Source organism: Amblyomma mixtum, chromosome 2, assembly GCF_055824585.1.
Source record: "Amblyomma mixtum isolate Tamu chromosome 2, ASM5582458v1, whole genome shotgun sequence".
NCBI classification, from domain to species: Eukaryota; Metazoa; Arthropoda; class Arachnida; order Ixodida; family Ixodidae; genus Amblyomma; species Amblyomma mixtum.
Genome location: NC_143013.1, coordinates 90,607,252 through 90,629,966, shown reverse-complemented (window position 1 = coordinate 90,629,966; position 22,715 = coordinate 90,607,252). Strand labels below are relative to the sequence as shown.

The 22,715-nt window shown below is 47.5% G+C and overlaps 1 protein-coding gene across 1 annotated transcript in view; it reads right to left on the bottom strand.

Annotated features, from left to right (window-relative positions):
* Nucleotides 1–1,541: 1,541 nt before the first annotated feature.
* Nucleotides 1,542–22,715, bottom strand: part of LOC149360112 (SEC14-like protein 2) — a 65,532-nt gene continuing 44,358 nt past the window's right edge. Inside the window, exons 5-12 of the mRNA XM_089572180.1 lie at nucleotides 19,913–20,006; nucleotides 16,292–16,386; nucleotides 15,298–15,376; nucleotides 14,726–14,806; nucleotides 14,042–14,128; nucleotides 12,403–12,509; nucleotides 4,194–4,512; nucleotides 1,542–1,867 (exon numbers count right to left, since the gene is read on the bottom strand). Of these exons, the coding sequence (XP_089428306.1) occupies nucleotides 1,764–1,867; nucleotides 4,194–4,512; nucleotides 12,403–12,509; nucleotides 14,042–14,128; nucleotides 14,726–14,806; nucleotides 15,298–15,376; nucleotides 16,292–16,386; nucleotides 19,913–20,006 (966 nt within the window). The 3' untranslated portion in view covers nucleotides 1,542–1,763. The remainder of the gene's footprint in view (nucleotides 1,868–4,193; nucleotides 4,513–12,402; nucleotides 12,510–14,041; nucleotides 14,129–14,725; nucleotides 14,807–15,297; nucleotides 15,377–16,291; nucleotides 16,387–19,912; nucleotides 20,007–22,715) is intronic.

Below are 22,715 nucleotides of genomic sequence, written 5' to 3'. Positions count from 1 at the left end.
TCAGATATGCGACACAGGTGCTACTAGTGCCATACCGTAGTGCAGAACAGCATCATTGCTAAGGTAATATTCTGAGGTACGTGAATCTATTCTCGGCGACATTTTTTCTTGAAAATGAAGCGAACGCTGCATAGGCGGTGCGTCCTTAATCGCGTCACTCGGCCAAAGAGTGCGGGCGCACGTCAATGCTCCTTCCATGGTACGATGGGGCGCCCTGCCGCCTGCCGCGTTGCACTCTACGAGGCACCTCCACTCCATCGCTGTTTGCGTCGCTGTAGAGTTCGTGTATATGCTATCTCGCTGCGGCATTTAGCGCCATCTATGGAGGCTCCTTGGTAAGAGACGTACTTAGGAAATGCATTGTAATCTAGAAAACTGTTCTTTTCTTACACTTGTGATGCTGAAAGTTGTGTTAAAAATATGCCCCCCCCCAAAAAAAAAAAAAAAACAGATATTTACGCGATTCAATGTTTCGACTAGTAACTGCCAGCGGGGACTATACTGCGCTGCGTGGAAGGAGAGGGCGGGTTTCCGCTTCGTTGCTTTCGCACGATTGTTAAAACAAACTGTCACGGAGTGTGGTAGTGGCAATGAGTTCGAGAAACAAAACATTCCGCGAGAAATAACGATAGAGATAGTATAGCGTTATTTCTAAAGGGCAGGCATTGACCATAGGTTAAATAGCTTTTTAGGGCAAAGACTGGAAGTTATTTCTTGAGGAGCGGTTTGTTCACATATCACTAGGGCCCCATAGAATGATTTTGTTCTTTCTAATTTGTTGTCGTTAGCTTTTTGTCTCTTCAACATCCTCACCCAGAGTTGACACGGGGGACCTTTGTGGGAAGCAGTTTATAATGATCAGTTATAGTTTCCGATTGCTCAGTCAACTTAGAGTAGCGCTGGAACACTTTCAATTGAGCGAAGACGTTCATGACGGCAAGCTAAGGTGTAGAACAAACCAGTCTAAGCCAATAAACACGCGGAGATCGGATAGCCACGGTCCTGCATTCATGAGCTTCCTTCATTTCAGTTCAATTTACAATACTGTTTCTGGCCGAGCCGAAACTCTTCAACCTTTCGGGTTTGATAGATATGTATTACGCCTCTAGCGTCGACATATTGTGAAGGGTTGGTTGTGAACTCTTTTATTACTCCCAAAAACAGGGGACCAGTCCAAGGACAGGTTGCGCTGGCTTAGAGGAGGTCGGCGGGGATCCCCTGGATGTCGCGGCCTCCACCACGCGCTGGATAAGCCGGTGTTGGTCTGCTGGCTCGGAAGTACGCAGGAGAGACTCCCACGTCTCTGGGGTGTTTGAGTTGTTTGTGTTGTAGTGTGTACAACTCCACGCCATGTGTATGAGAGTGGCCGGAGTTGAGCAGTGCTTGCACATGGGGTCTATCTGTTGCCGAAAGATCCTGCTGTATAAGAGGGGGTTTGAAATTACAGACATATTGTGAAGTAAACACGTTACATCTTGCAGACCACGATTCTAGTGTGCCTTCGGCTGGCAGATGAGTGTCGTCTTACGTGAGTCGTACCGTCGTTCCGCTGTACCAAACATCGTATTGAAATAAGTAATGCAGCGTACCAAAACACAGACACTTGCGATATGACGAGGAGTCAGTCGTGAGACAGGTAGTTCGAGTGTGGCCGCTGCCACATATTGCACTGTGCGGACCTTTGTGATCTACTGCGTGGGGCCAACTGGACATAGCAATCGCTAGGGTGTCCGCTTGAGGATGACTCTGCAGGATCACAGCGATTATGAATCCACTGAGTCCTCACCGGACGGGGCTAGAAGCTCAACAATGTAGGCCAACTTCTTGCTGTTTACCCAGCTGTATGAGTTGTCGAACTCCAGGACGTCTGCGAAACGCAAGAGCACCACATTTGCACCACTCATGTTGTGTCAGTGCAAGGTTAAATGAAGAGAAGAAAAATAAGAACACTTGAAAACACTTGGCTCACATTTGAACCGTGTGGTAGCACTGTGAGGGTAAGGGAATTCAGATAATGTATGGTGGAAGCGAAGAAGGGAGAACCAGGTCAGGCACCTCAGTCGTGAAGCAATATGTACTCCCGGCCAAATCTATAACTGGCGTGATTTTTGCATCCCAAATTCCACCTTGTAAAAGGCTTCTCACGGTTAATCCGCCGGCATATTTATGCTGTAATTTGATGCTTGTGGTGGCATTTAGTGGTCCATCTTTCTTCATATTATTCTTGAGTGTAGTATCTGCCTGATTAAATCAAAATTATTAGTAATCTTCACTGTCTGAATCTACGAAGAGCAAAAACAAGGGGGATACGTAGCAATAGCTCTGGTGGCGCAATCGGGCTTGCTCTTGTTAAACGACTTGTCTAGCATGTGAAGGGAGGTAGTTTACCCCCAGGAAGAAGCGAGATGAACCAGAACCATTGCTGCGTGTGCCACTTGTTTTTGGCTCCTCGTAGCTGCAGATGATGTGGATTTATAATAATTTTGATCCAATCAAGCAAGTACTCCACTCATGCCTAATATGGGAAAAAATTGACCACCAAATGTCATCACATGTGTCAATTAAAGCATGAATATGCCAGCGGTTTGGTCGAGAGAAACCTTTTACAAGGTGAAATTAGGGATGCAGGAATCACGCAAGTTAAAGATTTGGCCGGGTGCACATTCAGTAGCCAAAAACACCGCAGCACGTAGTAGTACACTGCATCATTTCCTTAATGTCTGTGGCAAGCGACTGACACTAAATGCGCCATTTTTATCGTCGTTCTGACATTCGTTTATTCATACAAATGTTCATTGCTTAGTATTTGTGTTTTCTATTTTGGCGTTAAAGGTGTTTGCGGGCAGATTTGTGCACAGCATTTACTAGAATTACAGGTTCTATTTCCTGACTTATTGGAGATATTGCAACTACTTGCTATTTGTTGGTTGTGAATACTTTCCCCAGAGTGTATGTTACGTCTTGTAACGGCTACCCGGTCTTCGTCAAGCTGTCTATTGACAGGATTTAGCGCGGGGAACCGCCAAAGCTTGGAAAATGAAAGTCAGTGAATACGAACGTAACTTGGTGCCGCTAAAGTAAGAGAAGATTGCTGGCACATGTTAAAAACCTCCGAAGTTCGCACATTGAAAAAACAATAGCGAACGGAATAGAGGACCACATCTGGACAGTGATATGGCAACAGAGGTCTTTAATCACGCCCTTTGTTTTATTTCATGAGTAAGGAATATATTGCTAGTGGGCCACATGTTGCGTGTAGGGACGCATGAAGAGCCCGGATTATTAACGTAACGCAAAAATTGTTGTGAGATTTCCTTGCAACGAATTATATTTTTTATTTTTATTTTCGCATACTGCGATGATGTCGGTGGGCAACGTTCGAAAACTAAAAGAAAAGTAAGCAATTGGCAACTCAACATTGTACGGTAAAAATCAATACAAACAAATACGAACCGATTATACAGACAACACTAACACGACGCATAAGATAAGATAGATCTGTAGGCAGTGCATGTCACGCTGTGAGTGTCCGCAGAAAATCATGAATGTTTTAACATATTGGTATGCGTAAGCATGTGAAAAAGTTATATATGGTTGTGGATTTAGCGAGTCCGTCGTGTGGATTAAGAACCTAAGTAGCTAGTAGAACTAAAATGAAACTGGCTAAAGTACAGAGCGAGTAAAGAAATTTCTTTTCTTCAAGTTTCCACCTGTTCCTCCCGTTTTCTAAATGGACATGCTGCTGGCAGTCATACAAAGAGAAAGAGATATAGATGTATGATAAGCGTTAAACACGAGGCGAACAGCGGTTCTCTGGGCCATTTAGAGTTGCTTAATATCTATATTTAGGAAGGAATCCCATGCCACGCGATCATTCTCTAGTTTTGCCTTGTTATAGACATAATGACAAAACATTTGAACTTCAGACGGAGCTTCTATTAGCTTACTCTTAAAAAGACAAGACGTTTAGAAGTAGGGCAGAGGGTATGGTCTTTGCGATTGGATGGTGTGAGGCGATCACTAATCGTAATTCCAAGATAATCACCAGCACCAGTGACCGGCCACTAATTGTATATGTATGATGTGCTCCTTTGCTAGTCATTGAAATGTGACTGCAATGAATGGGTAGGTTTCTTCCCAGTGTCTCCGCACAGTTCTATACGCGCGCGACAGAAGTCGCGGAAGGCACTCACATGTTCCGGGCCTGTCGCAGACCAGACGCCCTCTCTCGGGTATCAGGCTGCAGGAGGACACTCTCTGCGTCTCGATCAGGTACTCGCCAATCACGTTGTCGCCTCCACAGGATGGCTCGTAGCGCACGCCGAAGGCCAGGTCCCCGGTGGCCGTCTGGAAGCTCCAGCTGAGCTGCTCCCCGCTCCGCTCCACCGGCACGGGGAGCTCCCAGCGGCCACGGCGGTCGATGTGCCTCACCGTGGCGCCGGTCTCGGGGGAGAGCCTCCGCTTGGCCAGCGCCTCGCGGTACGAAGGCGGCACCTCCCCGCCAGGGCAGATCTGCGTCACCAACGGTGTGGTCAAGAGCAACGAAATCATGCACTTTACTCATCTTCGGATCGACTAAAATGTCATCTCTACCACTCCCATTCTGAAGCCCACCTGGTCCAAGCTCATCATTTCCTGGGAACCCTTGATTAGCTTCTCACAGTGTAGCAGTGGAAAATGAGTTTTTCGTTTCGAGACGTAGACAACGATGCCAACGCAAGCCACACAGAGGAAGTAGCCAATAAAGCCATCCAAGTAGAATAAATATCCATCACAGAGAGAAGGAAAAAAGGCGACGGAGGTCATGCAGAGAATTCAGGTACGCTGCTCAGCGCTCCTCTGCTTGGCTTGAAGCTGCTGCGAGGTCATTCCTACCCTGTATGCACTTGAAAGAATATTATGCACTACAGAGCATGACACGTCAGTGAGCACCTTATATCGCGGCAGGATTGGACTGGCCATTCCAAGGTACATCGGCAAGACCTTACTACCAATGGCATATTCTCGATAACACGAAATCTCCGGCTGCACTAAGTAACACTCTGGGTGACCACCAGGTCAATGTCGGAATTTCCCTATAGTGGATACATAGCACCGACTCGTGTAACCATAAAGAGACCGCCCTTGACCTCGAGATTGGCCTGTAGGAGACGGGGGCGAGGGCTTGGGGGATATCATCAATGCGCGAATCTTGGTTTCTGCTACTGTCGGTGTGGTTACTGGTAAGCCAGGAAAGCGAGATGGCTGCAGTGAATATATATAAAATTGCCCCTAGAGAATAATAACGTTGGAGTGCTACGCAACTAGAGAAGAATTTTATCACGATACGCCGGGAAGTGGAAGGTAAAGTGAAGAAAGTATATGACGAAGAAGAATGTAGACTCCATTGAGCACATGAACTTCCGTGGCAGTTTCTGAAACGAGAGTAGGAAAAGCAGAGGAAGGCCGCGGTAATGCTTTACGATAGCGAGCTCTATGGGCCGAAATGCAATCCTTCGGCAGTTTCATGCAGCATTTCGAAAGTGCATCTGCAAATATTTCAGGTTAATGACACTTTCAATGTCAGTATGCGCGCATGGTACATCGTAGTGTTATAATTTCTACGCTTTTGACGTGGGCAAATAAGCTTCAGACAGAGAGAGGGAGACTCTTTAATAAAATAAAGAAAATTTAGCCGGCGTTTAAAAATCGCTGGCATGCTACTCTGCGTAGGGAGGGGAATTTGGGAGATAAAGACGAATAAGTTTCAGTGTTTTTCATGACCAACGGTTGTCTCTGTAGCGGCTGTTTTTCGGAGACATGGGAAGAAGAAATAAAAATTTTCAGAACGTCTTCATGAAATGCAACTCTTCAAACGCTCTACCAACTTCGAAACAATGTGAACTTTTCGTTCTAATGGCAGTCAATTAGTGCTGAGTGATTAATCAGTAACTAGTCATTAATTAGTAATTTGTCATTACTTTGTCATCAGTTATGTCTGACGTCATCCAGTGGTGACGTCACCAGTGTCACATAGGCAAAGTGGTGCGGGAAACGCTTTCGCCTCTACGCACTTTAGACAAAGTGCCCCCTGAATTTTTTTTGTGCATCTCCACAGTTACGTGTCCGGTAGCACGATATCGCACCGAGAGCTACTCTGGCTCTGAGAGCACCCTGACCTAAAACGACCCCACAATCCACGCTGTGAGACGCCAAGGCGCAGTAAAAGCCAACACAACCCCGCTATATTCGGAGCAGATTGAAGCAGTAAATAAGGAAGTACGGGTTTCCGCCGAGTTATCATGAATGAAAGCACGCTTGTTGCTTATTTGAACTTGTGCGTGAGATTTTGTTGTGAAAGGCTTAATGGTGAAGAGAAAGGCATTTCCTTACATCTATCCACTCAAATTCGCTAATTCCTGCTCAAGGAGTAGAAAAGAGACTGTCACTAGATATGTCGGGTGGCTCTGCAGTGCTTGGCAGTTTTAAAGACCGAAATTCTGAAAATTTTTTTGCGATCTCATCCGGCTAATGCATTTCGCTCTCAAGCACTCGATGTTTTAATCAGAAAACCCAAATCACCGCTGGTGATTCTGTTAGAGCTAAAATGCCGCTATCATCAAATAAAAAATGCCAAAAGGTGAAAAACAGATGGCGCCATCACCAGCCAATTTCTCAACTAAAATGTTTGCGTCGATACCGTTTTTTTGGTGCTGATCTCAGCGGCTACGCTACATGGCCATTCGCTTCAAAACGGAGGCAACCCGTCCTTTTCTCTGATTTCACGAGTGTGAATCGATTGGAGGTCGGATTTTTTAATTCAATTGCGTTGGTGATAAATGCGTCTTCTGCTGCGGAACAAACCTCGACATATCCAGAAAAGGCCAGAGAATCAATCTTTACTGAGCACAAAAATTAGAAGACGTTCTCAGGGTCAATTTAACTACAAACTCAATTTATATCAGGGTGTCGAACCGGAATTTTTTCGGGTTCGGTTCAGGTTCGGGTTCACACCTTTCGGGTTCAGTTCCGGGTTCGGTTCCAGAGCGACATTCCGTTCCGGTTCGAACCGGTTCGGACCGTACTGAACCGGTTCGAACCGGTTCAAACGGGTTCAGGGTAAAAAAATTAGAACGTAGATGAGTTTTAATCAACCTTTTTACGGTGTTTACATTTTTTTTGTTGCATCGATATATAAAATAAAAAATGCAAAAATTTGTTCAATTAGAGATTTTCTCACTTTGCCCACTTTATTTATTGTCCGCTGCAAAAAGACGAATTTACGGCAAGAGCCGTAAAATGAAATAAACTCGAAATATAAGGTACGGCTATGTGTATGCTATAATCCGTCTGATGATATATGAGGAGAAAAGCCGCTGGATTTTGCATCTACAAAACTCTATAGCTTGAGCGATTTCGGAGACCTCGTCGTGCGAGAAATTGATCTCTTTGCAGCTCGAGTCAGTCGGGAATTTTTCGTACGCAGTGCACTTACGCGGGCGCCGACATGACCGCCGCACCCGGCCTCTACGTTCCCGCGCACTATTGAGAAACGGAGCTGCCACGCATCGGCTCCTATATACAGACAGACACCTTTTCGTCGTCCCGAAACCGACTTGCCAGTCACTCCCACCCACCGCCCTTTCCTACATGATACGGGCATATGCGAGAACCCCTCCACCACCCCTCCACTACCCATCCCCCCCCCCCCCCCCCCCCCCCCCCCCGAACGAGAGCCTCGTGGGATCACTAGCTCTCCCTAACACACTGAGGATACAAAAACATATTTTATTGAAATCACCTCTTCGAAATAGCCTTTGTGACTCGCGTTATATATATAAAGCCCCTGTCGCTCAGTATCTTAAAAAAGACAGCTAATCGTGTATTCTTACTAGTACAGTGGGAAATTGCGACTATGAATTGTTATGATGACGTCGACCTCTTTTATTCTGATAAAAAGAGTATGATGAAAAAAAAAAACACGCTTGGATAGGTTAGGTTGAGGCGCTTCGTTTCTGCACAGAGACAAATTGGTAACATCTTCGATGGGATGTTGCGTTGCAACATTCTTGCAAGTGCAGCATTCTGCTAGGAAGAAGGTGTACTTGCACTGCGTAGAATTTTTGTAACTTTTCCTGGGGGCTATCAAAGGGAGCCTGTGCCTCTACAGAATTTTTTGCGCCTGGTAGAGTCTGGTGAATGTGTCGTGCACCATTTGTTCGCCAACTTGTTTCAGGGCATTTATCTTCTAAACTACAAACAAACCCTTTCTGGGAGCTGTGCTTAATAGGCGGTTCAGTGCTCGTCTGTCTTTTCTGGGCAAGGTCGTGAGAGAACTTTGTGCTGATACATTCGGTTTTCTCCCTCTTCGCTTTTCCTTGGGATACCTGTACGACCTCTTCACAAGGCAGACGACAAATTTTGTGATCGGTCATTAATTCCTCTACCCATATATCTGCAGCAAGTTACCTAGCCTTTCTTGATACGAATTCAGCGGATGTAGTCCAGCCCAACGGCCGAAGATGTAACGAACGGGTGCGGTGTTACCGAGAAAATATGCATAAGGGCAAAGACAATTCGTCGCAGATACAACTAAAAACTTTTGCCGCACCACTCGGTTATAGCGAACGAGGAGGCGCGGTAAACTATCCTCGAAGTTGAAGAGGTCGTGCTTCCAGTAAGCGCGGAGTGAGAGAACGCCTCTCACCCTTCACGACACCGCTCCGGAATGATCATGTCGACCCAAAAATGCGATAAAAGGCGGCACTGCAGTGCGCAGCGCTAACCGGAAAATCCGGCGTCTGGGAACACTGTACACAGTAACGTAAACACGGTAATGACATGCTATAACTCCCTATTCAAACAGTAAGTAACCGCAGGCCAAGCCCGCGTCGGCGGCAAATGAGGGCAATCACTGCCTGCGTGTTCGTCGGCTGGGCAAAGCCTCTCAAGTGGAAGAAGCGCGGTGCGTGTGAGAAAGGGGAATCGTCGAAATCGAAGCTACTGACCATGGTCGTGGATCAAGTAATAGCAGCGATTTGAGAATTTTTAAAGCCTTGCTAGCCATGCGTGCTAGCTACGGGCTGGTCACGTGGTATGCATAGCCTGCCCAGACGGCTCCATCTTTTGCGCTGCTTTCACGTGCAGGTAGCGTCATAAAGCGGCCAGTGCAACTGATGCACTCTGTTCCATGAGCGTTGCGCTACTTTCGTCGCTGCATGAGCACAGGAACGACAGAAGCAGCTCGAAAACACACGTGACCGGACGCATGTAGATGTGTGACACCGCTTCTTTGATCCATGGCTGGCCAGATGTTTCCTGGCCAGCCGTGGATCAAAATTGCAGAAGCGCGGGCTGTGACGAAGACGAACACCAAGTACAAGCACTCCTGTACTCTCAGGAATCTTTTTTATGTGGCCGACCTGCCACCAGCTGCTGTGGACTCTTCAACCACGATTAGTTATACACCCGTCGCTAAATTTTATAGTTGGCAGCAAGGGTCTCCACGACGATTAACTGACCACCCTATATAGCCTGAAAAGAGCCGCTGCAGGATCTGCTTTGCACAAGTAGGCGCGAATAAAGCAGTTTTATAAGAAATAAACGCCACTTTTAGTGGCCTTAGTATTTTTGGCTTTTATACGAAGAGTCCACTTACTACGAACATCAGATATAACGAACAGAATCCGCGTGACTCTCAGGTTCGTTATAAATGGGCTTTACTGTAGTTTCAATCAGCCGCAAAAACATTTTTCACGCTTCAAACGTGGATCTTACGTGTTAGGACGTACCTTTGCGCTAAGGAGGCGTTTGTGGCATGGTCATTGAATTGCTACCCGTCAACAAAATAATAGTTTCTTTTTGTCGTGATGCTGCGTTTTTTTGGGGCATACTTCAGCAGTCTCTTAAAATGGACATTGAGATCATGCACTTCACAATAACATTTCTGTCTGCGACGAAGTCCTCCGGAATTCCGTGCGAATTCTTCGTGTTCGTAGGACCGCTTAGCGTGTGGAACACCCGCATGATGGATCAACACGCAGAACCCCCGCGTTCAACGAGGTTGCTGTTCGAGAAGGGTGCTCTTTACCGCTGAAGGAATATGCTGCTCAAGCTCAATCTCCTGACTCATTCCGAAATTTCGATGAGCGGGCGAAGTAAGGGAGCCATGGTGGCGTAAGGACTTATGCTGAGATCTCTGAATTCGACGAGATCAAGCAAGGCACGAGGGATGTCATAGAGGTTCCTAATATTTCATGCAACAACGATAAAAAGAAGCCTCGGAGATGGCGGAGTAACCTAAGGCATCTCCAAATGGAGGTTTTCTGTTGCGCCGCCACTGATACGAATCCAACTCGGAGTGTGCATATTCGTTTAGTTGTCCTTTTTACTGCATTAGCAGTTTAGCCTCCCTTCCCAAAAATAACCGCACTGTGTGTGTGTGTGTGTGTGTGTGTGTGTGTGCGCGTGCGTGTGCGTGCGTGTGCGTGCGTGTGCGTGCGTGTGCATGCGTGCGTGTGCATGCGTGCGTGTGCATGCGTGCGCGCGCTCTATCACGTCATATTTCGCCAAGGTCATCGAGTACTGCACTTTGACCTTCAGCAGATTGGAGCGCCAGAGGTGTGGCTGTGACGTAAGACCACGTGGCTCACCGCTGCTCCGACCGCCGCTTCACCAGACGTGGTGATGTGATGTGCACGTGACTCGGATGCGACACAACCTTGGATCAGCAGCCGAGCTCCACAGCCACCGCGGCATTTTTTTTTTCTTTATTGCACCACTGACCCATCGTGAAGGGTTTTATTTAGTACCTGCTGTCGCTGACAACGAACGCTTGTAAAAGTAAATTTTGCTCTACCCACTGCGGTGGCTCAGTGTTTTTGACGCTCGGTTACTTATTCGGTGTACCCGGGTTCGAACCCGGTGGCGTTTCGTTGGAGGGAAACGCAAAAGGCACCCATGTGCTGTGTGGTGTCAGTGCATGTTGAAGTCCAAATATTCCGAAGCCCTCCCCAACTGCACCTCTTCCTTCCTTTCTTCTTTCACTCCCACCTTCCCCCTTCCCTTGACACTGTTCCTGAGCCATTTCCTTTTCCCAAAAACCACTGCCACAGCGTGGTTGGGTCGTTGCGCTAATGTTTCATATATTTGTGGTAAATGACACAAATAAAGGGAAGGCATTCTCAATCGGTACATAAAGGACTGTGCACACAAATTTTCTTGCGTGCTTTCTTCTTTCAAACGATGACTTAGATATTGGGATACGTGGATCACCATACGGTATTCGCCTACGGCCGCTGAATAATTTAGAAAAGCATTTATTCTCCATGCTGTTTAGGGTTTCATCAACCTAAAAAAGCTGTGACTTGTAGTTGAACTGTCACGTGAGGCCTGCAAAAACTGTGATATAGACGCTGATACTTCGTTTTGACTCACTGTAAACCAGCCTACGTCAAAGGCTATAATTACAACAAACGACTTACTAGCAGTTACATTGCCGGTTTGTTTCGTGCCTCATGTAACCTAAATTTAACTACAGGTAACAGCCATCGTTCTGCTGATGAAACTAAAACAACGTCACGAAGAAATTCGAATACAAATTATGTATTGGCTGCAGGCAAATACCACGAGGTGGTCCATGTATACCAATGTCGAAATCATCGTCTGAAAGAAGAAAATGGGCAAGGAAAAATTTGGTGTCTATAGTCCTTTATTGAGCTAGATCAGTGCTAACAATTTGATTAAAACCATACGCAAACATAAAAAGGAGAAGCAATAGCTCAAGTTTTCACATAAACCTGACTTACAGTGCTTTAGAATTGGCGCTAGTACATTACAGAAGAGTCGATTAGGTTTCTTTCCACACACCATACTTCATTCAATTTTGTCGTCTCATGTACTGGGTGCCATTCTCCCACTTTCCAACACAGACAACTTGGGATGGATAAACCTACGCGCTAGGCTATCTCATTTTGTCGGAAAAAAAAAAAAGAAGTGTGCCGGGTTGCAAAAAAAAAAAAGCGGGGCTGAACCGAGCTCCGAACCGGTTCGGAACGGTTCCTTTGAATCGTTCCGGTTCGGGTTCAGTTCCAAGATGGCGAAAAAAATATGGGTTCGGTTCGGCTCCGGTTCCGGGTGAAAATTCGGGTTCGGTTCCGGTTTCGGGTTCAGGTTCGGTTCCGGTTCGACACCCTGATTTATATTAAAATGTCTACACTCGACATCATCGAAATATATCGATTGTAGGCTCATTTTATAGTGAGAGTTATAGTCGCACTAGAACACAGAAAAAGAGAACGAGGGGAATAGGTTAAAAAAATTTCGCCTCCTTAATTCCCGCCTATCTATTCCCAAGGATGTATCTATCTATATGCCCCTGTGCCCGATAGTGCTATATCCACACCACAGGTTTCAGGTGCGTACCAGGTGCGTGCAGCGGGGGTCTCCGTCGGGCCCCACCATGTTTCCGCCCCAGTGCTGGGGTACGCCGTCAGGGTCCAGCCGCTCCAACATACTGTTCCTCCATCCGTCTGCGTGATTGGAAATGCATTATTACAAATAGAATCAAAGACGCTAGTAGGTCTCGTAGATGAAGGGAAAAGCTGTAAGGCAAAAATCGGCGCGGCTGATAACTCTGCATGTGACATCTGTGGCCGCGATGAGACCATATCTGATATTATTTGTGCATGCCCAGCGTACAGTTCTGCAACACATTCTCTACGCTGTGCGCTGGAACACATCGATTCACACCCGCTAACGGAGTTGAAGATTCTTGGACAGTGGCCACGGCGATCATTGGCGGTGAAGGTCTTCCAGCGTCTCCGGTGGTTCTGAAGAGTGTCGGGAGTGCACGACAGGCTGTGACTGTGCTGAAGCCTTTTCACCTTCTGCTTTTTCTTATCTCTTCCTTTTCTCTCTCTCTTTTATATCCCGTCATCCCTTTCCCCCTAGTACATGGTAGCAAACTGGTTTCATCCGCTGTTGTTGTGGTCCTCTAGAAGATAATGGCGCGTACCCACTGCGGGGGATAGGCCAAGACACAGGCGGCGAATGACAAGTGCTTAGAACGTTAAAAAATGTACCGGTTAACTCTCCCCCGCGCCTGTCCTCCTGCTCTTCCTTCTCCTGTAAGGCAAAAAGAAACTGCCAGGGTCATTCGCATACCGGTGGCTGATGTGGAGCAGCGGGATACATGAAGGTGTTGTACATTATACGAACTGTCAGAGTGAACTACTGGATGGCCACCTCACCATCGCTTAAGCGGCTCTCTTGTTCCTTTAGTAGCACATCCAAAACTGTCGGACCCTGTCCCCGAGACAGCGCTATCTAGTACGCCGCCCCTAAAACGCATGTTGACAATTCTGATGCGCGCTAGATCATAAACCCTGATGCGTGCTGTTCGCCCCCCCCCCCCCCCCCCTCCCCTCTCTCTCTTTCGAACGCCCTTTGCACCTATGGGAAATGCTTGGCAACTTCCTCAAGGCTGGAAATAATTTTAGTGGTAAGAATGCGATAGCAGGACTATGCGGCTTTGACAAGCGGCGCTGACGTAGTTGGAGTGTGAAATTCCTCGCTATAGTTATCGCTGCAAAAGCAGTCTGTTTTTCGGAGGAACTTCGTAAACCGCATACGAACAATGGCCGCCATTCTGCTAATTGTTACCTGCAAAAAGCGTCATAGAAGGGGACAAAGACTTCGAAGAAACAGAATAACGACGCTGAATCGAACAGTAATGAAACAAAATAGTAATTATATTACGACATTGTTTGCATTAAGTCCTATTGTTTCCAGCATGCGGGCGAGTAATGTCACGTTCCTTTTTGGCCTGCATGGACACTAATCGACACGCAGTTACCCTCAGACTCCAGTCCACCTGGCTAACAGTGCATTTAGGTAGTGAATGGCAGTTTCTGACTCGTAATTAATACGTCAGAACATGCTCAGGAGACCGTTCCTGATGATGGTATCGGTGGGAAAGCTCCGTTATTCCCATTGCGAACTTCACTGTAATTTATGCCTGCGTTAGAAATGCGACAGTGTTAGTCGCTCTGAGCCAGCTCACCATTGCCGTAGATAGAAATCTTGTCCACCGTGCGTTGAGACAGGAACGGACAGAGCAGCTTCCAGAGGATGGGGAAGAAGCGAGGAGCTGTCAGGGGAAAGAGCAACCATGAATCAAAAGAGCAAAGTGTGGTACTTGGAGAGAAAAACGGTAACTGTTTACTAGACGCTAGGGTGTTGAGGTGAAGTACGGGAGCATCTCTCTCCTATGACTCGCTGCTCTACACTGACATGGAGATAAAAGGGACGATAGAGAGTTTTTAGGAACACACTGCAAAATCGAAAAAAGCAATAATATCCAGGATTTACCAATAGCCTCAAAGCCAGAGAGTGTGCTTTTGACGACCCCAAAGTGCAAAATCTGTGGAGCGTGAGGACGAATTTCTCTATCCCGTAGCGATCTTGGTGCATGCCTTCAGTGCCGAACCATACCGTTCAAAGGCAGACCCTGTAGCCGGACAACTTTTGACAAACCCTCCGCGCCTATACAGAATATCTGTGCGTGTGCGTAGCGCGAGGAAAGGCGATACAGATTCCTTGCCACAATTTGACCAGGGACCGGCATTCGTTAGAATGCCGCTCTGAGAGCAACAGAGTGGTTTTACTAGTCTGATGACAACCGGACACATGCGAAGCACGCAATACACGGCAGTGTTGTGAACCGTCTCGGAGAACATGAACTCACCGTTGATGACGTAGGCCTTCTCCAAGATCTCCGGGTAGTTGTCCTCGTAGATCTTTATCAAGTCCGTCAGGATATTGATGACTGCGAATGAGGGAGAGGCGAGCTTCACAGAGGCTCCCTTGTTAACAGAGCGCGAATATAGCGAGAAAAAGGGGCAGTGTTTTAAACATTCTAGTTTTACGCTCGCCACCAAAACAGTACGTCAAGAGAAGTACATTTGTCGTTAGCAAAAAAAGTACCGCAACAAGTGCTTAACCGGTAAAAAATTTCAAAGAAATTCAGGACAGCCATTTCTTGAACTATTCTTTTCTTCGTACTGTTGATTTCTGTAGAACGTTTAGTTAACCGGTGATTTATTGCTAGTGGTATGCGCCAATCATTCTGCGTTATAAAGTAACATAAAGCTTATTCTAGAGCGCAGTTCTTGTGTCCTCATCTTCTCTTGCTTCACGCTCTTGCATGGCACAAAGCCAAGGCGACAAACTCTCCATTCTAACCACCGTTGCCACTCAAAGACAAGCTGTCGGGAGTCCTTTGAACGCACCGTAACGGTCACGGGTAAGCCAACGTACCCTGCCACGAGTACAGCTGCCGAAGCGAAAAGTGCTCGAAGTCGGCGATGAGGAAGGCGGTCTCGATCACCTTCTGCCTCTGCGAAGAAGCAACATTGATGATCCGTTAGGACAACAACGGCGATCCACTATGCAGTTGAAACGTATTCTGCCGCCCTGTGGAAGAAATACTTATGCAGTTATAACAACTGCGGTTTGTGTTCAACGAAAGAAACTGGAGGGTCGGCATGGCGGCCTGACGCCTCATTTCCAGGAAGCCTTTAGGCTCGACACTTTTTTTTATATACATGAACATTCAATGATAGGTTGGTTCCTGGCAGAAAGGCCAGTTACTCCTTTTTGCATCTGGGGAGGATATACTACATGTGCTGTTTTTGATACGAGTTGAAAGGAAGCAAGAAATAGGGAGGATAAATAAACAGATGTAAGCCCCTCCCAAGGCCGTGCGCTTCCACCGTTGTTCATATTTCGAGCGTATGTGGTACAAGTGCGCAGTTAGAGTACGCTCCGGTAAAGTTCGGTTAGTGCCTGTGTATTCTCCTTTACTTCTCACTTCGACTGCAGAATCCATGACAAATGCTGTTTGGACATGGAAGGAAAGCAGCAATGTCTGTGAATTCATATCCATGTGCCTATAGCTGTAGCTCTCTTTGACCTTTTCTGGACTGGACTAACGTATCCTTGAATTTCTTCTTTCCCGCAGAAAGGTCTGAAACCGTTTCACAGTTTAGAGCGGCTACAGTAGCTAAAAATAGGTATGGAACAAAATTTTAAGCTGAATTTTGTCCCCAGCCTTCTGAGGTTGAGATGGGACATCTTCCCATGTACGTTGTGGGATGAAACTACAGCGTAAGCTGTATAATGACGGAACTATGGGCAATCGAACGTCCGTCGCTGTAAGCGTTCGTTTCGCGCCGTCTGTGATGTCGAGCTTCCGCCGCCATCAGTAATATGAGATCTAGAATGAAGCCGTGAATTTAACGCCGTTGTTTACCTGTACCGAGCTCCGTTTGTTGCGATCCATGATACTTTCGAAGAGGAACGCGAGGTGCTTCTTGACTTCATCGACACTCACCACTTCCAGGAATCCTGCGCAGCAGAGTTATCCAAACAATTCTAGGCAAGTCGGACAGGCGGGAAACTGGGTGCACTCATGCCGCCCCATTTGATTGTCCGGGTTGATGTCTGCCTCCTCTTGCAGAAGTGATAACCCTATGGGATAGGTTCCGTGGTTCCCACGGTTTTGTATTCACATTGGATATCAGTATTATACTGTGTGCAAACTGCTCTTATCCGGCGATGTAATTACCAAGCATGATCCCCCTATTGAGGGCATGTTCAATAAAATCACGGAATCCTCATACGTCACCCAGAAAGAAATTTAGGAATGATACCGTTTGAAAGAAAGCTAGGTATGTCCCTCAGCTCCTTTTCAACTAGAATAGATTGCATAATAGAACACCTGTTTAGCGAATTCAAGGTTGTCATCTGCGCATTCTCCGCTTTTCGATGCTGGCGGAACGCAAAAGGTATCGAGTGGTGTGCGATGTCAGTTCACGTTAAGGTTCCCCAGGTGGTCAGGCGCACGGAGTGATGAATAGGATGCGCGTTCCTGGGTAGTGGTGGTACAATTCTATTGCTCTGAACTTCCTCGAGCATGTCGAGTTTGGCAGTTGTTCTGTTGTCTCGACTCAGATGGAATTCGTCTAGAATGGCCCTGCTGGTTGTGGTCGCGGCTAAGCGTTCGATTTGGGACCTTCTTACTGCTTCCGTAATTTCTTTCTAGGTATTGTGCGTGCCTACCTCTAGGAGGCGGTGAGTAGTCGTGCGGATGGGCAATCCTAGAGCTTGTTTCGTGCACTGCCTGATAATTCCATCTATCTTTTCCTTTTCTGCCACTTTAAGATCAAAGAAGGGAGCAGCATACGAGACACGGCTAACTACGAACGCCTGTACCAGCCGCAGGAGATTATCCTCTTTCATGCATTGTCTCCTGCTGGCAATCCGCTGTATGACGCGCATCGTTTGTTGGGCGCAGTTCTTCATCTTAGTTATTGCATCACAGTTATACCCATTGCTTTGGATAATCATGCTAAAATTTAGATTTTTTTCAACCTGAGGTATCTCCGCCCCTTGCGCTTGTAATTTGATGTTGTGATGTTTGTCTCTGGTGCAGCTCCTGCGTGCGTTATGCTTGCCCTGTTTCTTTTTAGTCTTTCTGCTTTCTCATAAAGATTCTTTTCCCCAGCATTCTGCTATTTGTATTTATTACTTAATTTATCTATTTATGTTTCCCCAGAAAACAAAACTAAACAAACAAGCAAAAAATCTCAAAAACTCTCTATGCACCCCTCTTCTTGGCCGATCCCCCTCTGTGGGTATGCGCCATCCCATGAGGTGAACAACAACAACAACAACAAGTCCCTGGGGCTGACAGGTTTCGACCTCCTCTGTAGCGTGCTTTGGACGTGCGCGTCGCTGCCGCGAGACATAGTGATGTCTCTACATCTACATAGTGATGTCTGGTTACACCATCGGGCCCGGGGGCCGGGGGGTAGAAGCACTTGAGGAACGCTTCCGCTCCTACAAAGACGAGGGCGTGGTCAACGTGGATACCGCTGAGTATGGTAAGAATACGATAACCCTCGACGTCGTCAATAATAAACAGCACCTAAAAATAAGTGCCTATGGGGAACATGCGCTGAAGTTTGCCGTGTCGATTGCAGCGCCGTAACACACAGCATAGCGAGAGGAGCAAGCAGTTTTTGGGGCACTCGTAGCAAGCTCGTAGCGCTATTCCACGCCACCTTCCTGAATTTATTGGCGTGAGCTCCTGCGCTCTGTCGAAGCCACACGTGGTGCGTTCTCTGTTATCTGGGTTATGTCTACAGAAGCGAGGCAAACAGTGCTATCAACCAATCGCGGGCTTCTAATCGTTCAGAATGTGCCCTCGCGTTTGTAGCGGCCCAAGCGACTGACGGCAGCAGTTTTTAGTCGAATAGTGGAATAACTGCAGTGCCACCTGGGCAGCGCAGGCTCCCCATATACTGTCGGGTAACCCAGAGACGGCAGAGGAGGCTGCCATAGCACTGGCTTCTGTAGGCAGAAGAGCGAAGTATATCATCAGTGACTCCAAAGTTGCCATACTAAATTTTCGCAGGGGTCGGGTCTCCCCCTCACGAATACAATTTTACGCCATCAAGAAATAGGCCGAAAAATACGCTAGTCTGCTAGTCTGGACACCAGCACATGCATGCCTGCCTGATAGTGAGGCGACCCACGAGCTCGCCCGAGGCTTTTCCTTCCGGGCGGACCCGAGCGAGGTGGTCTTCACAGACACGGATCGCATGGTGCGATACAGAGAAATTACGCAGCACTATCATTTTTAACCCTTTGTGGGACAGCGGGACTCATACGTCCCACTTTTTCTAGACTTCTTTTTCTAGAGCTAGACTTCTTCCAGCGGATAGATTCTTAACCAGATACCAAGTCGTCAGCTGGCGCCGGTTACAAACTTAAACATTTCCAAACCTGGCCCTCTGGAGTCTTATGTACCCAGGGCAGTTTTCAGCAAAATGCGCAAACTGCGAACTTAGGGCCACCTTGGACCACATACTATGGGAGTGTCCTTATGCCCCCTGGGTGGGAGGACACATAAAGTCGAAAGACCAGAGGGAGGTATGACTACAGAGGAACAACCCGGAGACAACTACAACTCGTCCGACTAGCCGAAGCCGCCGCCGAGAGCCAAGACCTTTCGGCCGTCGTCTAGGCGGGTTGCTCTCGAGCTATCCTCTTTCTGTTAGACACTAAAAATTTTCCTATCCTATCCTATAATATCCCCAGGTGACCTCCACTACGGCACTTCTTTCTTTCTTTCTTTCTTTCTTTCTTTCTTTCTTTCTTTCTTTCTTTCTTTCTTTCTTTCTTTCTTCCTTTCTTTCTTTCTTTCTTTCTTTCTTTCTTTCTTTCTCTCTTTCTTTCTTTCTTTCTTTCCTTCTTTCTTTCTTTCTTTCTTTCTTTCCTTCTTTCTTTCTTTCTTTCTTTCTTTCCTTCTTTCTTTCCTTCTTTCTTTCTTTCTTTCTTTCCTTCTTCCTTTCTTTCTTTCTTTCTTTCTTTCTTTCTTTCCTTCTTTCTTTCTTTCTTTCTTTCTCTCTTTCTTCCTTTATTTCTTTCCTTCTTTCTTTCTTTCTTTCATTATTTCCTTCCCTCCTTCCTTTCTTCCTTCTTTCTTTCTTTCTTTCTTTCTTTCTTTCAAGAATTTTATTTTTTCAAGAAGGAAAAAAGTGTGGATGTTTTATGAAGAAGGAAAGGTGCAGTAACGTCTGGCTTCTCGGTGGACATCTCAACTGTGCCGTGAGGAAAAGGATGAAGGAAGGAAAGATAAGAAAACGGTGTTGCAGTGAAGGTGTCGGCATGATTTTGACCACGTGGGGAACTTTAACGTGCACTGATATCGCATAACACACAAGAGTTTTCACATTTTGCCGCCGTCGAAATACAGCCTCCGCGGCAGGTATTCGATCGCGCAACCTCATGCTGAACAGCTGTGCGACGTGACAACGCTGGGAACGTGCAGAGCAAGCGGCTCAACAACGTAGGGGTCCGACGTCACCCTTGATATCGATGCTTCCGATGGGCAACAGGTAGCAACAAGGCCCTTCTGGCGAGCAGTCCAGGAAGCCGCCGGGGAAGTGCTTCTGCAGGACCTGCGAAAACCGATACGCATGATGGCTGAGTATGTCGATCCACAAGCCAACGACAACTTCTTCTGGCTCCCTAATTTATTAAAGTTTCAGCTGTCCTTTGACCTTTCTTCAACTCTGCGCTTTTGTCGTTGACGCCGCCCGCACATTCGTATGGGCGCCATCCGTGCCCAGAAGTTGCCTCCACCGGGCCCCCACCGGTAAAAATGGAACTACTACCAACGAGCCCATCAACTACAGCAACTCTTGCACCTCCCAGCAGCTCCTGCATGCGATCTGTATGCGCTAGCGCCTTGCATCCGTTGCAGTGGCCCAGCGGCTACTTCGATACCTGTTTCTAGATATTTCCTCGGTTTTGTGCCGTTGGCGCACACGTCTACAAGCCTACCGCCGGGCACCCACGGCTAAAACTGCACCTTCGGGCATCCACAGGCAAAAATGCTCCCCCCATGACATACGAGCTCGAACCCTCGCGCACTTACCGGCAGCTCGCGTGCACGAGGTGTATGCGCTAGCCACCAGGCTAACCTCGGCTAGCTGAGAGGATATCCCCTCTTATATATCAACTATATTATGCCACCGTTTCTTTGCGATCACCGGCGAGCTAAAACTCCATCATTAGCCTTACAAGCTGGTAACCGTCATGTGATTTTATGTTTTGGCGATATCGCCGACTGAGACGGCTCGTCCGGCGTACTTGGCAGCGCGCCTAGGCTCTGCGGGGCTAGTAGCAGGATGACACGTTTATTAAAAAGGTATTTGTTCTCAGTAAAGGGCTAACCACAGCTAACGCTAAAACCTCCGCGTTGCACACTCGTAAACACGTTTTGAGTTTTGATTAATTTTGTACCTTTGCGTTTTACCAGTGGGTGAAGTAGTGCTTGAGGAAGCGGGATGAAAAGGCACGGTAAGTAGGAGACAGAAGCCGGAAAGGCAACAAAAATAAGGATGCCGCGTAGAATGCGCTTGAAGAAAATTTGCGCAAATTGAAAGGCAGGATTCATGGTGTGTATGGACTCAAGAATGCTTATTACTTACAATTTTTCTCTTTTTTTCCTCAAGCTGCCCTCAAGCGCGGCTTTTGGAATGGTGTGTGGAATTTATCATTCCGAAGCTTACACACCCTCTAAACGTGTCGGCGCTCACATACTCAAAGATGTCATTTGGTCCAAGTCAGCTTAAGCGGGACTGGGATGTGGTATGTAGCAGCTGTTTCCGCCATTCGTTCGCTTCCAAGGCGAGCGAAAACTCTGCGAGTTTTAGAGCGTAGCTCTTTGGCGCCCGTTCCTGCGTTTCGCGGCGTCGCCGTTGTCCGTTGTAACCAGCTCCACAGCCGGGGCAGCGCGCTACTCTAATTGCGCGCGCTCCTGGCGCCATCTCCCGCGACCTCCCGATAACTTAATTGTTCTCTTCGCTCAATCTCCAATGCCACCCCTGTGAAGCGTAGTGCAGCGGCAATCAGAGCGCCGGATCGGTGGCGGCGGTTCCCGATAGTAGAAATGGGTCGCTCAGGAGCGAGCCGGATTCTTTGCGTCGCTCTTTTTAAAGAGCGGGTGAGCTGTGGCGCAGTCTAAGTGAGCTGCGGTTCTTCTGGAGAGCCGGGATCTTTAGAGCCGGGCGCCGCAGAGCAAGAAGAGCCGAACCGTTCCGTCAAAACCGGGTCTTTTGCTCGGTGCGACTTCTGCGCCATCTATTAGCGATGCGAGAAAGCAACTGCCTTCCTACCCTTCCCCTCGCCTTCGGATACCTTGGGCTGTCTTTCGAGCCGCTCTTTTTAAAGGGGCACTGAGGGGAAACTGAAGTTGGCTTGTATCAGTAGAACACCAGCTCCTAAACACAAGTCTTTCTGAGAACAAAGCTCTTGTAAGGTATAAAAGCGAAAGAACTAAAATGCCAGGTATCGTCGCCACAGGCCAATCTCGCAAGTACCAACGTGATGAAGAAATAGCTATAGCCTTGGCGTCGCCGCCAAATCGCAGCCAGCAGCGTGGTGCGCATATATTAACAGCTGCCAACACCCCGAACCGTGAAAAGAATTTTCAAACAGCACATCGCAGCGAGGTGTTGCCATGCATCAGCCTCGCTGCAGCCTCGCCGCAGCTAAGTGAAACGCAAGTTTGCTCTTTTACAGAACACGGCTGAGGTGTGCGCAAGCTGACTTGCATGTTAAGCGGTTGTTGCAACAATGTGCATAATGCTGCATGCACGTGTGTACTTTTTAGTTAACATAACCGGCTGCAAGTATTGTTAGAACTTTATTAGTCCGAGGGAAAGACACCGGCGATGGTTGCGTCGGGAGCACGGTGGCCGAGAGATGCAAGGTACATGCCAGCGAGGGCCGCCGTCCCCACCTCCGTCGCCGCCTTTTTGAGTGGCCATTCACTTTCCATCAGAGTCTGGCTGGTGTGGAGCACCGTTCTCTTCGATGAGTGGAATAATTGATTTGAGTACCTCCGCCGTTCATCCCAATAGCGCAAGCCGTCGTCTGCTTCCATGGCGGCTTCAGCTGCACCAATTCGGCACCGACCACTGAGGCACAAGGTGCGTTCGATTCGCCTGCACTACATTAACTGGCTCTCGTGGTGCTGCACTTCGCCATTCGTTTCAGCGCTGCAAGATGGCGGAGTCTGCACGACGCCATTCGTTTCAATAAGTGCAGACGTTGTGCTGGTCTAGTTCAGGAAAGTACAGGAAAACTTTGCACTTCCTCGT